Source organism: Ruditapes philippinarum, unplaced genomic scaffold, assembly GCF_026571515.1.
Source record: "Ruditapes philippinarum isolate M1 unplaced genomic scaffold, ASM2657151v2 ctg1065_1_1_1_1, whole genome shotgun sequence".
NCBI classification, from domain to species: Eukaryota; Metazoa; Mollusca; class Bivalvia; order Venerida; family Veneridae; genus Ruditapes; species Ruditapes philippinarum.
In genome coordinates this window covers 77521-92995 of record NW_026863096.1, presented here as the reverse complement: position 1 = coordinate 92995, position 15475 = coordinate 77521, and the positions used below count along the sequence as shown (strand labels likewise).

The following is a 15475-nucleotide window of genomic DNA, read 5'->3' as shown; positions in this document are numbered from 1 at the left end:
ATTTCTAGACATTTAATTTATAAGTCAAAAGTATCGATTTTTTAAAATGTGTATCGATTATTGATCAGCAAAAAAATATCAACGATACATCGATATTGTCGATATCGATGACAGCTCTAGCAATGTTCAACACTTAAAGAGTCTGACTGTCCCAAGGACTCCAAAAGTTGGCAAGGGATTTCTAAAGTGCAAAGTCAGGTGTCCTGTTGGGACTTTTAATTTTTAAATGGAAAATTATACTAAATGTGGCTGCTTTTCCTTAAGTAGTGGGTTTTCCTTGAGTGGGTGCACGCCAGAGTTAAAATCATAAATGATATTTTGTATGGTTGAAAATGTATTTTGGAAGTTAATATTTATTATTGTGTCGCCTCTACGGAGTAGTGGCGACATATAGGGATCACTTCTCCATCGTCTGTCCGTCCGTCTGTCCGAACATCCTGAAATCTTGTGAACGCAACTCCTCTTAAATCGGATGGCAGATTTTGCTTAAACTTCTAGGGATGAACAACCAAAATGTGTAGCTGGTAGTAAAGGAAGTTTTGCTGCGACCAAATTTAACAGAATTATGCCCCTTCATTGATTTTTTCACTATATACCATTAGAAATTTTGTGAACGCAACTCCTCTTAAACCGGATGGCAGTTTTTGCTTAAACTTCCAGGGATAAACAACCTTAATGTGTAGATGGTAGTAAAGGAAGGAATTTTTGCTGTGACCAAATTTAACAGAATTATGGCCCTTTGTTGATTTTTTCACTTTATACTAAGTAGAAATTTTGTTAACACAACTCCTTTTAAACTGGATGGCAGATTTTGCTTAAACTTCCAGGGATGATCAACCTTAATTTGTAGATGGTAGTAAAGGAAGGAAGTTTGGCTGCGACCAAATTTAACAGAATTATGGCCCTTTGTTGATTTTTTTCACTATTTACCATATAGAAATTTTTTGAACGCAACTCCTCTTAAACCGGATGGCAGATTTTGCTTTAACTTTTAGGGATAAACAACCTTTACGTTTAGATGGTAGTAAAGGAAGGAATTTTTGCTGTGACCAAATTTAACAGAATTATGGCCCTTTGTTGATTTTTTCACTATATACTATGTAGAAATTTTGTGAACGCAACTCCTCTTAAACCGGATGGCAGATTTTGCTTAAATTTCAAGGGATAAAGAACCTTAATGTGTAGATGGTACAAAAGGAAGGAATTTTTGCTGCGACCAAATTTAACAAAATTAGAAAAAATGTAGAAATTTTGTTAACGCAACTCCTCTTAAACCGGATAGCAGATTTTGCTTAAACTTAAAGGGATGAACAACCTTAATGTGTAGATGGTAGTAAAGGAATTGATTCCAAATTTAACAGAATTATGGCCCTTTGTTGATTTATTCACTATATACCATATATATGATGTTGATGGGGGTATCTGTGTCCTTTTGACACAGTTCTAGTTAATCCTGAATTGAATTTTCATATCAGTTGACACACTTCTGATATTTTTGATATATCTTGACCTACAATGAAATGATGGGACAGGTGAGCAATCTAGGGCCATCTTGGCCCTCTTCAAGATTATTTAATTTATTGCAGGAAAGATATGTACCGTCAAGCAGAAATAGTTGTAGAGCGAGCAGACAGTCAGGAGCCCATTAAACATTATGAACCACCGCCCTCTATTCAAGCAATAAACTTCACGTCAATGTATGATAAAGAGTTCATGAAACAGGTAAGTCTAAGAATTGCTGTAGCCTGATTGATTATATACCAGTAAGATTTAGCAGAAAATGAGGCAACTTGTAGATGTAAAAAGGTTTCTAGAGATGGACTGTGATTTTTGGTATACAGTCCAACCCGGTTTATTCGAAGTGCCTGGGACTGAATATTTACTTCGAATAATTGATGGGTTTGAATAATCGAAATCGGAACATTGTGATAGACGAAAACTACTCCACTTAGACCAATCATAGCAAAACTATTGTTTACTACACATTTACTTCCTGCACTCAATTGAGAAAAATAAATATTAAAGAAAAGATGCGTAAAAATTATTGTATTGACATTGAACACATAAATATTGCATTTTATTTTACATTATGTATTGTTTCGTTTCGCACAAAGCCTTGATAATGGCCGTGTTGTCACTACGGTATTTACAGCTAACTCTGGTATCTTAGATTAGGAAAAAGGCTCTCATGTAGCGTTACAATTAACGAAAAAAATATTTTGGATGTTTTGACAAATTTACATATATGGTATGTATGAAAATTATTGCTGTCATCTTCAAGCAATAACAGTCACAAAATCGGACACGGTGCATTGCTTTTCATTTTCGGTAATTAAAGTTGATTTAAGAACATACAAAGAGTTATTATCACGATTGTCTAAATACACACATGACTGTTGATATTTTTCACAAGTCCACCAGTCAGCGCCAGTTAGTCTGGCTTCGAATACTAATTAGGCTGGCTTCAAATAATAGGTGTGAAATTCTTTCATAATTGTTTAATCGGGACCTAAATTTTACTTCGAAAAATAGGAGCTATTCGGATAATGCATTTCGAATATTACGCTCGTATTTATATTGATTTATATATAAATAAAAACAGGACCGCTGATTTACTTTGGATAGTGCCGGGTATTCGAATAAAGGGTTGTGGAATAACCGAGGTCGAACTGTTTTTACAGGGATCGAAAATTCTTTTCAGAGCCACTTGTTCTACAGGACCGGACAAGTGACTTCTAATTTCTACCTGTCCGGCATGCTTTGCTACTCGTCCGGAATTTTGACAAACTTTGCCAATGCAATAGAACCTCGCCGATGCAAGAGACCGCTGATATTTCTCATTATCAATTTGTTTACATAAATTTAACAAACCAAAATTGGAAACAGAGCTTGTGTTTTAGAATATGTATAAGTCACGCACTTTAAAGAGCATTGTCAGGCACATTCCAGTCACTCTCGTATCCAATTAATAATGCTTTAGAGCTTTATACAGTGCCCAAATTAAACATATAACCTAAAACTTAAGCTTTGTTTCCTGCCGGACGAGCATACAATGATTTTGTACTTGTCCTGTATCGATGTCTACTCGTAAATACCAGCAGACAAGTGGATGTTTTGATCCCTGATTAAGCAGAAAATGAGGAATAAGATGTCCCATTACTATGTTCTGTCTCAAACTACTTTTTTTTTCTTATTTTCTAATTGTTCTCATCAGGATGCATGCCACTTTAAAAGCAACTGTTTGATAATATAAAGTTTTAGAAAAGGTAGTTGTATGAAATTGGTTGCAAAACTGTGGGTTTGAATTGTTTTAGATTTATAATAAATTTTTCATGATTATAGATTGTCAAAGTAGGTGAACTAGCTACCAGTATATGTTTGAAATGATTCTTTAAATGTATACATTTGTCTCTGTGGAGGCATGAATATTTTCTGTCTTTACATGTTTTCTAAACTCACAAGTTGCTTGTTTGATCCTTAACAAGGCGTAATTTCTCTTTGACAATTGATCTCGGACATTGAGCCTTATAGTCATTTGTCTCTCACCCCTGATTCAAAATCATGTGGGTTTAGTAGTTGGTTACTTGTAGAGAAATTGGTAATTACTGGTAAGTTATCCTGGAAAGCTGGTTAGATGTACTGAATGCTGAGATAATTGATTAAAAATGTGATGAAATTTGCCTCAAACCAGGTAAATAAACAGACAAATACCTATGATCATTTTAATTTTAGGTCCTTAAGCTTCAACAAGATATATCGAGATTGCAAGCTACAGGACCAACAAAGACTGTAGCTCTTGATGACGTGTGTATCAAGGAAAATGGAACTTGTATAATAGAGAGTCCCCTGCAATACTACCAGAACAGTGAGCCAAACCTTGACAGAATAAAATATGATGAGTTTCATATTTTTGAACTTGACGATTATCTTGACCATTTTCTACAATGTGCAAGGTATTTTGACTATTTCTTAAAGTGAAATTATGCTCATATTTTCATAGTCAAATTGAACTGAATTGACTTTATTTTTCAAAAGATTTACTGTCAAAATGATGTTTGACCAACAGTGGATATTGGAAAATGTTTAGGATTAAATTAAAAATCTGCCTAAAATTTTAACAGACTGCCCCACTCTTATGGATATTTACAAAATTTTGTTTGGAATCTGTGCGTTATTTATTGTTTATACGTACTTAATTATTAAATAAAAAGCAATTATGGCAAAATGAAAACTTATTTTGATCTTCACCCGTTCACTTACTTTATACTTTTGCATGGGCATAATGTCACTTTAACTCTGACTACAGTTTATCTGATTTTAATGGTCAATTAGGGGTCCAAGGTCATTATAAAACAGTGATAAAATTGAGTTCTGATACATGTATATAATGCTCATTATAAGATCTGATTGGTGAGGAAATTTAACACATTACCCCATCTACATACCTGTTCACATGATGGATGCATTTTGTTTTATTTCAGTCCAAGAAAATCTCAGAAATTAGATAAAACAGTTCCTCAATCACTAAAAAAAAACAAATGAAAGAAATATTTTTTCGTAAAATGTTATTGAGTTTTGTATAAATGAAAGGATAAAAATTTGGAATATAATTCTTGTCCCCTTTTAGCTTGACTACACAAAAGAGTTGACTGTTTTATTTGTTGTTCATATAAAGGACATTTAACACTGACTTTTACAGTCATCTCACTACCTTGTTCATAGATAAAGATATCTTCAGAAATACAGGACAGATTTTAACCAACTTTTGCTATTGGTCTACCTTTTGTACTTTTATATCAAGTCTCCCCTCTATTAAAACATATTCCTGTAAGATTCATGACTTTTCCCTTATTTATTTGTATATACTGTACTTCATAATTATGGTGTAAAGGTTAACCAATTTTATGTTTTAACAACTTTGCAGCTATGAGGGTGATAGATCGTCCTCAAACTGGTCCTGTATATCAGTGTTTGGAAACAAGACTTTTCCATATGTCATACTTCAAGGTTACAATGGTAAGTTGTTTTTTTAAAGAAGTTTTATTAGCTCATCAATGATTGTGTATCTCTGTTGACCTGATATGATCAATGGCCATCTGCTTGCCAGTATGTCCAAGTGTAAGAATAGACAAATACATGTAAACACAGACAAGTAGTGAAATACATGTAAACACTGACAAATAGAGAAATACATGTAAACACTGACAAATAGAGAAATACATGTAAACACTGACAAATAGAGAAATACTTGTAAACACTGACAAAAAGAGAAATACATGTAAACACAGACAAGTAGCGAAATACATGTAAACACTGACAAATAGAGAAATACTTGTAAGCACTGACAAATAGCATAATACATGTAAGCATTGACACATACATGTAATCACTGATAAAAACCTGTGACAAATACCTGTAAGCACTGACAGAAATGTCTGACAAATATATGTAAGCACTGATAAATGCATGTAAACACTGACATATAAAATTAAACTATGATAAAGACAATCTTGCGCTGACAAATTTAATGAATCAATGAAATAAATATCTGTTGGACCTGTCTGACTAAAAATGAAATTTTGAATAATCTTAAACTCTGTTAAATACTTGAATATTTTATCTACATGTAAGCACACTTCCACAGTACAGTACTATTTATGCAGTATTTAATTCTGTGTTTTCCAGCAACTACACGAAACTTTGAGAAGGCCAACTCTTTTGTGATTACATTTATCCTCAGAGTCACTCCAGGACAGGATAACATTGATGTGCAGGCCTGGGAAAATGCATTTGTAAAATATATGAAGACCTATCAGAATCCTAACATGACACTTTCTTATTCGCCACAAAATGAGGTGAGTCTATTTTCAATTTTATGTATTTATCTTCCTTCCTTCCTTCCTTCCTCCCTCCCTCCCTCCCTTGTTTGTTCATTTCTGTCCTATCCTTTTCTTTTATTCACTCCCTCCCATTGTAACAATAAATACAGTGTAACTTCCGAATTCCGGAACTTCTGAAATCCGGAAACTTCTAAAAACCGAACAATTTTTTCGGTCCCGATTTTTTCCCTTCTATTTTCTATTAATATAATACTTCTGAATTCCGGAACTTCTAAATTCTGAATTCCGGACGATATTTTCGTAAAATTAGAGTCAAATCAATGCAATTTTACCTCCAAAAACCGGAAATATCCAAAGGTGTGAAATACATTGTAAATCGAGAATGTTTACCCTACAGGAAGATTTAATCTCCCTATCGATTGTTTACTAATTAGCAGTGATCGTGTAATTTGACACATGTTAAAATCACAAACTGTGAAATGGTGTGTTTGAAGTGATACGGTTAATTAAAGTAATTTACGGCGGTCAGTTAATTTGAAGTGTTTATTAGCGGATTAAATGACCATTAGTTGGGACAATGTATGCATCAAACGTCTTTAGGGATTTTATTGCATTTGATGTACTAACTAATTAACTAGCATCAGACAATATGTAAGTTTATGCAATTAACAACATTTCTACAAACTGATAGAAATTCAAAGACATTTGCAGTATTAAATAAAGTGTTAAATATAAATGTTTTCTTTTCCTTCACATCTTTATTTTGATTAAAAGACTTTTTTATATGATATTACAGTAATGGCCACATTTTCCTTGACATTTAGTGGCTTAGTCTTGTCCACATTATCCGAAACCTTTGAATTCCGGAAACCTCTGAAATCCGAACGTTTTGACAAGTCCCATGGGTGCTCGGTTTTCAGAAGTTACACTGTACTTAACTGGTGGGAAAATGTGTAAGGCAGAAAGTAATTTTAATTTTGTAAGTGAATAATTATTTTAAATTTATGATAATTATGAATATTTTCAGGTTACACAACAATTTGATTCGGTTGTACCACCAGAAGATATGTCTGATCCGGGTTACAATGTGATTGATGATGAACCGGAACATGATTCGGGTTACAATGTGATTGATGATGAACCGGAAGAAGAACTTGGAGAGCTTGATGGGGAGTGTGTCTGGTATGGGCAATGTGGTGAAGGCTGGAACCAAGGAGCACTGAACTGCTTTGCTACCAATAAAACCAAAAATTCTCCACTTTTGAATGACACTGAGGGACTTAGAATTCTGAAACGCTACTGTCCTGGATTATACAATGGTAAAACTTTCTACAAAAGTTAACTCTTTGAATCTAAAAATTTGTTAATTTTGATTATGTTTATAAATCAAAGTCACAAAAATTGTTTTAATTGTTTATCAGTTATAGTAATATTCAATGTTGTAATTTTATTTTCCTGCTGAATTTGTTGAATGTACTTGTTCAGTCTTAAATTTTAGAGATGTTTGTTGTTGATTAAAGGGGATATCAGAAATGAAAATAAAAGTTTGTGTCAGCCAACAGAATAGAGCCCCTGCACAAATGCACAGGTTGGCCTGGCTCTATACTGGTTGCAAAGGCTGATCATTTTTGTTTCCAGTAGGTTTAGGGCTAAGATTGATGAATTAATAATTGTTAAGTGGTAAAACAAACAAATGGAATGGAATTATTTTGTACTTGTAGTAAAAATTGAAATTTTGCAGAAACATGAAATGAGCTGTGTCACCACAAAACCAACATAGTGCGTTTGCGACCAGCATGGATCCAGACAAGCCTGCGCATCCGTGCAGTCTGATTAGGATCCATGCTGTTCGCTTACCAACTCTTTTACAAGTAGAGAAACTGATAGCGAACAGCATGGAGCCTGATCAGACTGGGGGGATGTGCAGGCTGGTCTGGATCAATGCTGGTTGCAAACCCATTATGTTGGTTTTGTCGTGACACGGCTCAAATATATATTATTATTTATGTTTTAAATTTATTATACCCCCACCACAAAATGTGGGGGGGGCTATAATGGATTCGCTTTGTCGCGTCGGTCGGTCCGTCCGTCGGTCGGTCCGTCCGTCTCCATTTTCGTGTCCGCTCTATAACTCCTATACCAATTGAAGGATTTTCTTCAAACTTGGCTCAAATGTTCATCTCAACAAGGGGATGTGCAGAACCCATGTTGCCCATGTGTCAGCTCAAGGTCAAGGTCACAATTGAAGGTCAAATATCAAACACTATCAAATATTACACAGTATGTCGTGTCCGCTCTGTAAGTCCTACATTACTTGAAAGATTTTCTTCAAACTTGGCTCAAATGTTCACCTCAACCAGGGGATGTGCAGAACCCATGTCGCTCATGTGTCAGTTCAAGGTCAAGGTCACAATTGAAGGTCAATTATCAAACAATTAAATATTACACAGTATGTCGTGTCCGCTCTGTAAGTCCTACACTACTTGAAAGATTTTCTTCAAACTTGGCTCAAATATTCCCCTCAACAAGGGGATGTGCAGAACCCATGTTGCCCATGTGTCAGCTCAAGGTCAAGGTCACAATTGAAGGTCAAATATCAAACACTATCAAATATTACACAGTATGTCGTGTCCGCTCTGTAAGTCCTACATTACTTGAAAGATTTTCTTCAAACTTGGCTCAAATGTTCACCTCAACCAGGGGATGTGCAGAACCCATGTCGCTCATGTGTCAGTTCAAGGTCAAGGTCACAATTGAAGGTCAATTATCAAACAATTAAATATTACACAGTATGTCGTGTCCGCTCTGTAAGTCCTACACTACTTGAAAGATTTTCTTCAAACTTGGCTCAAATATTCCCCTCAACAAGGGGATGTGCAGAACCCATGTTGCCCATGTGTCAGCTCAAGGTCAAGGTCACAATTGAAGGTCAAATATCAAACAATTAAATATTACACAGTATGTCGTGTCCGCTCTGTAAGTCCTACACTACTTGAAAGATTTTCTTTAAACTTGGCTCAAATGTTCACCTCAACAAGGGGATGTGCAGAACCCATGTTGCCCATGTGCCAGCTCAAGGTCAAGGTCATAATTGAAGGTCAAATATCAAACAATCAAATATTACACAGTATGTTGTGTCCGCTCTGTAAGTCCTACACTAATTGAAAGATTTTCTTCAAACTTGGCTCAAATATTTCCTTCAACAAGGGGATGTGCAGAACCCATGTTGCCCATGTGTCAGCTCAAGGTCAAGGTCACAATTGAAGGTCAAATATCAAACAATCTAATATTTCACATTATGTCATGTCTGCTCTGTAAGTCCAACACTACTTGAAAGATTTTCTTCAATCTTGGCTCAAATGTTCATCTCAACCAGGGGATGTGCAGAACTTATGTCACTCTTTTGCTGGCTTAAGGTCAAGGTCACACTTGAAGGTCAAAACTTGACTTAGAAAATATTCTTAAATTTTAACATTTATTTGAATATTCTAAATATGAAAAAGGTATTTGCTTGATACTTAAAATATTTTTGAAGGGTCACAAATACGATATGCTGTTCAAGTTTCATAACTCTGTATTGCATTTAAACAAAGTTATGCCCCTTTTTAGGTCTTCAAATTTACATACAATCAAATATTAGACAATATGTTGTGTCCGCTCTATAAATCCTATACCAATGGAAGAATTTCCTTCAAACTTTACTCAAATGTTCACCTCAACAAGGTTATGTGCAGAATCCATGTCACCTTTGTACCGGCTAAAGGTCAAGGTCACACTTGAAGGTCAAAAATTGACTTAGAAAATGTTCTTAAATTTTAACATGTACTTGAATAATTCTGAAACTAGCTCAGGCATTTGCTTGAAACTTAAAAGATATATGAGATGTGGCAAATAAGATATGCAGGTCAAGTTTCATTACTCTGTATTGCATTTTGACAAAGTTATCCCCTTTTTAAGTCTTCAAATTTACATACAACCAATACTAGACAATATATTGTGTCTACTCTATAAATTCTATACTGATGGAAGGATTTTCTTCAAACTTTACTCAAATGTTCACCCAAACTGGGCGATGTGCAAAACCCATCTTACCCTTGTGCCAGATTAAGGTCAAGGCCACACTTGAAGGTCAAAAATTGACTTATAAATAAAATGTTTAATGCATTGGGAAAATGAAAGGTTATTTGTAACTGTTGCGAACCGGAACATGATTTGATAATATATATTTATACTATTACCTGTACAATTAGTCTTTTTTTCACCAGAGATAATTTCTTTTTATGTATTTGTGCCATATAAATTATTCCCTTAACCACCTTTCCAAGTGGTCTTCTGTCAAGGACATTGGTGGGGGTATGAATCGCATTCAGCGATAGTTCTAGTTCATCATATTAAATGTTGCCTACTCCTGTTGATATTATTTCCATGTTTTGCTTGAGATGGTGTACCTGTGACTTGCTGAAATTCTCCTATTTTTTATGCCCCCGCCATGTAATGGCCGGGGCATATAGTGTTACCGTGTTCCGTCATTCCGTCCTTCCGTCCTTCTGTCCCTTCCGTCATTCCGTCATTCTGTCATCATCAGTTTCCGTTCATTATCTTAAGAACGGTTGCACACATTCAACTCAAATTTGACATATGGATATATCATGAGAAAATACAGGCCAAGTTTGAATTTGGTCATGGTTCGATGATTTTTGGCAGAGTTATGCCCCTTTTACTTTGAAAATAATATGAAATATCAGTTTCCATTCATTATCTCCCCAACGGTACGACACATTCAACTCAAACTTGACATTTGGATATGTCATGAGAAAACACAGGTCAACTTTGAATTTGGTCATGGTTCGATGATTTTGGCAGAGTTATGCCCCTTTTACTTTGAAAATAATATGAAATTTTCAGTTTCCGTTCATTATCTCCCCAACGGTACAACACATTCAACTCAAACTTGACATATGGATATCTCATGAGAAAATACAGGTCAAGTTCGAATTTGGTCATGGTTTGATGATTTTTGGCAGAGTTATGCCCCTTTTACTTTGAAAATAATATGAAATTTTCAGTTTCCGTTCATTATCTCCCCAAAGGTACAACACATTCAACTCAAACTTGACATACGGATGCCTCAAAGGAATGCGCAGGTCAAGTTCAAATTTGGTCATGGTTCAATGATTTTTGGCAGAGTTATGCCCCTTTCACTTTGAAAGTAATATGAAATTTTCAGTTTCTGTTCATTATTTACCCAACAGTGTTACATATTCAACTTAAATTTGACATATAGATATGTCAAAGGAATGGGCAGGTCAAGTTGGAATTTGGTCATGGTTTGATGATTTTTTGGCAGAGTTATGTCCCTTTCACTTTGAAAATAATATAGATACATCTTAGGAATAAGCAGTTTAAGTTTGAATTTGGTTGTGGTTCAATGATTTTAGACAAACTTATCTTTCCTGAATGTTGGAAAAATTTTGAACTTTCAGTTTCAGCACTCGTACTTTTAGCCATTACAGTATTTTGGCTACAAATATGCAATATGCTAAGACTGAATAATTTCAGTGCCTTGAACAGTGTATGAAAATGGTTTGTGTTAACATTGAAAAGTTTTAAGGGCTTTGAACTTAAAATGAAAAAAAAAATTAATGCACCATCTGAAATTTTGGCTGCATGCGGGGGCATCCGTGGCATGATGACACATTTCTAGTTTTTTCTCTTTTCAAATTTTACTTATTAGTTGTAGTTACAAGATAAATTCTGTGATTACAATTTACCTTAGTCCTACAGATTTTTTTGTGAATGGACTTATCTGTTTTTGGATTAGTCCATTAGGTGTGAGTCATCGTGTTAGGGTTTTTACAACTGTCATGAGAATTTTCAAAATTTACCCCCACTGTTTGTAAAGCTGCGTTTTACACCATGAAATCTATTGTAGTGTAGGCTCAACTTTTCTTGCAGTTTCTGTGAAAGTTTATTTACATGCGTTGTTGTTGTTTTTGATAATTTATTTTATGCTTTTCAGTGGATTACTGATTTATCCGTGAAAATTATATTTGGTAATTTCACAGTGAAAATTATCAAAATATAATTTCACTTTTTTCAATGACGAAACTACTTTTTTAAGATTTTCCCCATGTGGTACCTCAATTTTATTTTTGTTGACAATTCTGACAATGTCAGGCTGTTAAAAGAAAAAGCAAGGCTGAAATTGATAAATACCTTAAACGTCAAAAGTAATAAAAAGAAGAAAACTTACTTCTATTCATTCAAATTCCAATCACCAAATTTCGTCTCTAAATTTTTTGTTTCATTTTTACAGTCTGAAAAATACATTCCTTCCACATGCAAACTGCTCTTGATGACATTTGGGCATATTAAAGTATCCTACGAGTAATAACTGCCTTATGCTTTATGAAAAATTGAAAAGCAATGACAGCTACAGCTCGTAGAACAATTAAACCACCCAGCGTTCCGAGCAAGTTCCAAGTCTTCCATTTTCATAGCTGCTTTTTTCATGTTTTCACATCTGTCAACACTTATTTTTTGTCTGTTTCAATCCTCAAATATGTTTTCTTTCTTTTAAAAAGGTGTATGACTAACAATTCCAAATGATATCCCTCTGAATCAAACACAATTATTTTCCTCCCCTGACAACTTTAAAAAATGGCTGCCGTTTACATTTAACAAAGCCAGGTCTAATATAAATTCGCAGTAAGTAACAGAAATATGGATGGATGGTTGGAATTTTCTCCTACACGAATTGTTTGTTTTTATTATTAAAACAAGCGATCATTCATATTTTTTAAACAAAATAATTAATATCACTGTCATTTAATGTTGATTGTTGGACTTATTTTTCAGCTCAAGACTTCTTGTTTTTAATGAGAAATTCGCACGAAATGGGGCTCTCAATGGGGAAACAGATTTTAATATTTATGTTAATATTATGGAAATTTCGTTTAAACTTGTTTTTTAGCATAAGATAAAAAGAAAATTTGTTTGTTTGTTGTGTAAGATGTAATTTTATTTCATCTCGTGAACTTTAAAAACAGTATTCTCACTCGTGGCTACGCCACTCGTGAGAATACTGTTTTTAAAGCCCACTCGATGAAATAAAATTTCATCTTACACACAAACAAACAAATATCCTCTATATCTTACATTGTTGACCATGTAATGAAACGTAACTCCTGCTACTTGTACTATTTTGAACTATTCTTTTCATACCAGGTGACAAAAACACTCGAACCTGTTGCGATACCGCTCAATTAAAAACCATGGAAGAAAATCTTGCTCTGCCAGATCAGTTACTACAACGGTGTCCAGCGTGTTACAGTAACTTCCTCAATGAAATATGTCAAATGACCTGTAGTCCAGTCCAGAGCCGGTTCATTTATGCAAATATTGACGCTAAGTGCCCTAACGGTAGGTTATTGGTTTGACTGTTTGTAATGATCATCAGGCCTACTGTGGGCCAAACAATATTTCATCAAACGATGTCAGTACTGGTTAGTTTCAGTAAGCAGACTGGAGCATGGATGTAGCTTTTATTTGTAAAATTATGTGACATTTAAATGAATGTTTTAAAGTTGAATGTCTCATGATGAGTCAAACTATCTTATGAAAACATAACTTGAGAAAAATGAACTTAGATTAATTCATATTTAATTCTCTAAATACCAGAAAAAATATTTAAACTTTATGTCAAAAAACACTTCACATGGTAATATTGCTACCTTTTTTGACTGTAAAAATGATTTGTTTTATTTAACAGGTTCAGCCGGTCCTTGTGATGGTATCCCTTCAATTAATTACGTGATGACAAATAAATACGCCAACACATTATATGATTCCTGTAAAGATGTTCAGATGCCCAGTGCAAATGACAAAGCTATGTCTGTGTTTTGTGGACGAAATGCCAGAGACTGCAGTCCTAAGATTTGGCTTTCGTACATGGGAAATACAGGAAACGGGAGAGCTCCATTTCCAATCACTTACAATTACACAGACACCTCAATGGTGAATCCATTCACTAATGAAACTATGTATCCCCTGAACTACACAAATTTACAATGCAACTTAACATATTCTAATACAACTGATAAATGCTCATGTCAGGACTGCCAGTCAAGCTGTGCTGCTGTTCCACCACCACCTGCGCAGAAAAAGCCATTCACGATTATTGGTATCGATGGATCTTCCTTCATCGTGGCATGTGTATTTATAGCTTTTGTGATTTTCTTTGGGACATATGTTATCTGCTTTAACATTATTAAGAAGGACTCACTTAATATTGGCAACAGGGACAATTGCAGTTTTGAGAACATTTCCACTGCCGGAAGTCAGCAAAATCTTATAAACCGCCAAATATCCCCAGCGGAAATAGGCACTCTAGAAAAACTAGGATTACGTGTTGAAGAGATTTTGACAGCAGGCTTTACATCATGGGGTAGATTATGTGCCAGAAATCCACTGATTGTTTTACTTGTGACAATCATTATATTTGGTTCACTTGCGGGAGGAATCGCCAGGTATAACGTAACCACTGATCCTGTCAAATTGTGGTCTTCGCCAGAAAGCACTGCAAGGACAGAGAAAGCATACTTTGATCAACATTTTGGGTAAGATAATCTCAGAGGCTATTGTAACAGTACAGAACATTATTGAACAACCTTTGTATTCTTTTATCAGCACCAGTGGCCCCCATCCTCTATTCTTTGTTATGTTGAAGAGATAGTGAGAATCTTGTTTGCTAACATTAATAATAATTACGATATTAAAGATAATAAGAACAGCAACAAGAATAACAACTTGCAGTAGACTTCATATGATTTTGTTGTTGTTTCAGACCGTTTTACCGAACCGAACAGTTAATCATTACACGACCAGACAAGACAAAGATCGTACATCCATATCCTCCACCTTCCATCAATTCGATTACCTTCAGCTCCATGTTTGAAAAAGAATTTATGCATCAGGTAAGTCATTTGACATATCTTTTCAATCTTATACAGGGATCCAAAAAAAAGCATCTTGTCCTGTACAATGAATAGTTGCACTTGAGAAGGCTTCATTCTTAGCTTGACAACCAAAGATTAGGGAGAGATATTGTACTTAATTAGACGTCAGTGTTGGTCTCACTGTTGACTTCACACTTTCGTTAAGTTTTTACATGCAAGTTTCTATGTCCAAAACTACTGATGGGAATGAGTTGAAACTTCACACACTTGTTCTCTAACATGATGGGCCCAGGACCTATAACCTATAACCGAGTTACCTTTTTTCATGTTCTATCAACGGTAAATTCAAACTTGCTTTTCACGATTGTTAATTGGAAGACTGTTTTAAAAAGGCAGATAAATATAAAATTATATTTTTTCAGTTATAATGCCCCATTTTCAACTTAGACTTTTAGCTCTAGTTGAAGTTTTTTTTTGTTTGTTTTTTTTTGTCAGTAACATCAAACTATTTCAGATCAAACTTGATTTACATGTTCACTATCAAAATTTGGCACCATTTCAGACTGGAAATATTTGTTGACTATCAAGGGCAGGTAAGTCGGATAAACATGTCTGATTATCATGTCTGCAGAGTTATGCCCCCTTTTCTATGTTGCTTTCATTTTGCTATCCAGCACT

The 15475-nt window shown here is 34.7% G+C and overlaps 1 protein-coding gene across 1 annotated transcript in view; it reads left to right on the top strand.

The window, feature by feature from the left end:
• Positions 1-15475, top strand: part of LOC132721138 (NPC intracellular cholesterol transporter 1-like) — a 58687-nt gene that overhangs the window by 21945 nt on the left and 21267 nt on the right. Inside the window, exons 5-12 of the mRNA XM_060705393.1 lie at positions 1587-1722; positions 3733-3953; positions 4925-5016; positions 5686-5855; positions 6868-7159; positions 13068-13262; positions 13612-14458; positions 14686-14815. Coding sequence (XP_060561376.1) covers positions 1587-1722; positions 3733-3953; positions 4925-5016; positions 5686-5855; positions 6868-7159; positions 13068-13262; positions 13612-14458; positions 14686-14815 — 2083 coding nt within the window. The remainder of the gene's footprint in view (positions 1-1586; positions 1723-3732; positions 3954-4924; positions 5017-5685; positions 5856-6867; positions 7160-13067; positions 13263-13611; positions 14459-14685; positions 14816-15475) is intronic.